The sequence below is a fragment of the Rhea americana genome, unplaced genomic scaffold, assembly GCF_003343005.1.
Source record: "Rhea americana isolate MKP2758 unplaced genomic scaffold, rheAme1 scaffold_788, whole genome shotgun sequence".
Taxonomy (NCBI): Eukaryota; Metazoa; Chordata; class Aves; order Rheiformes; family Rheidae; genus Rhea; species Rhea americana.
Window position 1 is genome coordinate 7,995 of NW_028186965.1, and position 1,085 is coordinate 9,079.

General features: G+C 70.5%; 1 protein-coding gene across 1 annotated transcript in view; it reads right to left on the reverse strand.

Moving 5' to 3' along the window:
- Positions 1-1,085, reverse strand: part of LOC146585655 (tenascin-X-like) — a gene marked incomplete at its 5' end in the record, with an annotated part of 17,408 nt that overhangs the window by 3,807 nt on the left and 12,516 nt on the right. Inside the window, 2 exons of the mRNA XM_085322537.1 lie at positions 5-156; positions 711-843. Of these exons, the coding sequence (XP_085178663.1) occupies positions 5-156; positions 711-843 (285 nt within the window). The remainder of the gene's footprint in view (positions 1-4; positions 157-710; positions 844-1,085) is intronic.

Below are 1,085 nucleotides of genomic sequence, written 5' to 3' on the forward strand. Positions count from 1 at the left end.
GCACCAGCCAGCCGCCGCCGTCGGTCTCCATGTCGCAGAAGACCCGCAGCGGCCGCCCGGGGTCACCATCGAGGAAGATGAGGGTCTGGCGTGAAGGCCCCGGGCCGTTGAGCTGCTCCTCGGCACAGTCCCGGGGGTACGGGAAGGGTAGAGGTGCTGCGGGGGAGGGGAAGGACCGTGCTGCCTTGGGGCCCAGGCGTCCAGGAGGGCCCAGGCGTCCAGGGTGGGGGGGCTCCAGCACCCACCCAGGGGCCCAGGCATCTGGGGAACCCTCAACACCCACCCAGGAACCCAGGTGTCCAGGGGGGCCCAGGCATCCAGGGGTCTCCAGCATTCACCCAGGGACCCAGGTGTCTGGGGGGGCGGGGGGGAACAGGCATCCTGTGGGCCCAGGCATGCGGGGGTCTCCAGCACTCACCCAGGGGCCCAGGCGTCCGGGGAACCCTCAACACCACCCAGCAACCCAGGTGCCCAGAGGGGCCCAGGTGTCCAGGGGGCCCTCAGCACCCACCCAGGGACCCAGGGTGCCCCCACCCCACAGGGACCCAGGTGTCTGGGTGCCCCCACCCCAAAGGGACCCAGGCATCTGGGTGCCCCCATCCTCCAACTAGGGACCCAGGCATCCGGGTTCCCCCTCATCCTCCCGCAAAGGGTCCCAGGTGACCGGGTGCCCCCCGTCCCTCCCCAAGGGGCCCCGGCGTCCAGCTCACGGGTGGCGAAGGTGGCCTCGCGGGGGGCTCCAGGCTGCCCCCCACCCAGGGCCCGGAGCTGCACCCGGTAGCGCCCAGCTGGCTCCAGCTCCACCAGCTCGTGGGTTGTCGCCTCGGGGGGCAGCCGCAGCGTCTGGGTGGGGGGTGGGGGGGTCAGCGGGGGGCTCAGGGGAGTCACAGGCTGTTAGTGGGGTCCCCGGGAGGGTATTGGGGTCACCAAGGGAGTCACAGGATGATATTAGGGGTCCCCAGGGAGCTATTGAGGTGCCCAGAGGGGGAATTGGGGTATCATTGGAGTCCCCAGGGGGGATATTGGGGCCACCAAAGGGGTCACAGGGTGATACTGGGGTCCCTGGAGGGATATTGGGGTGCCCA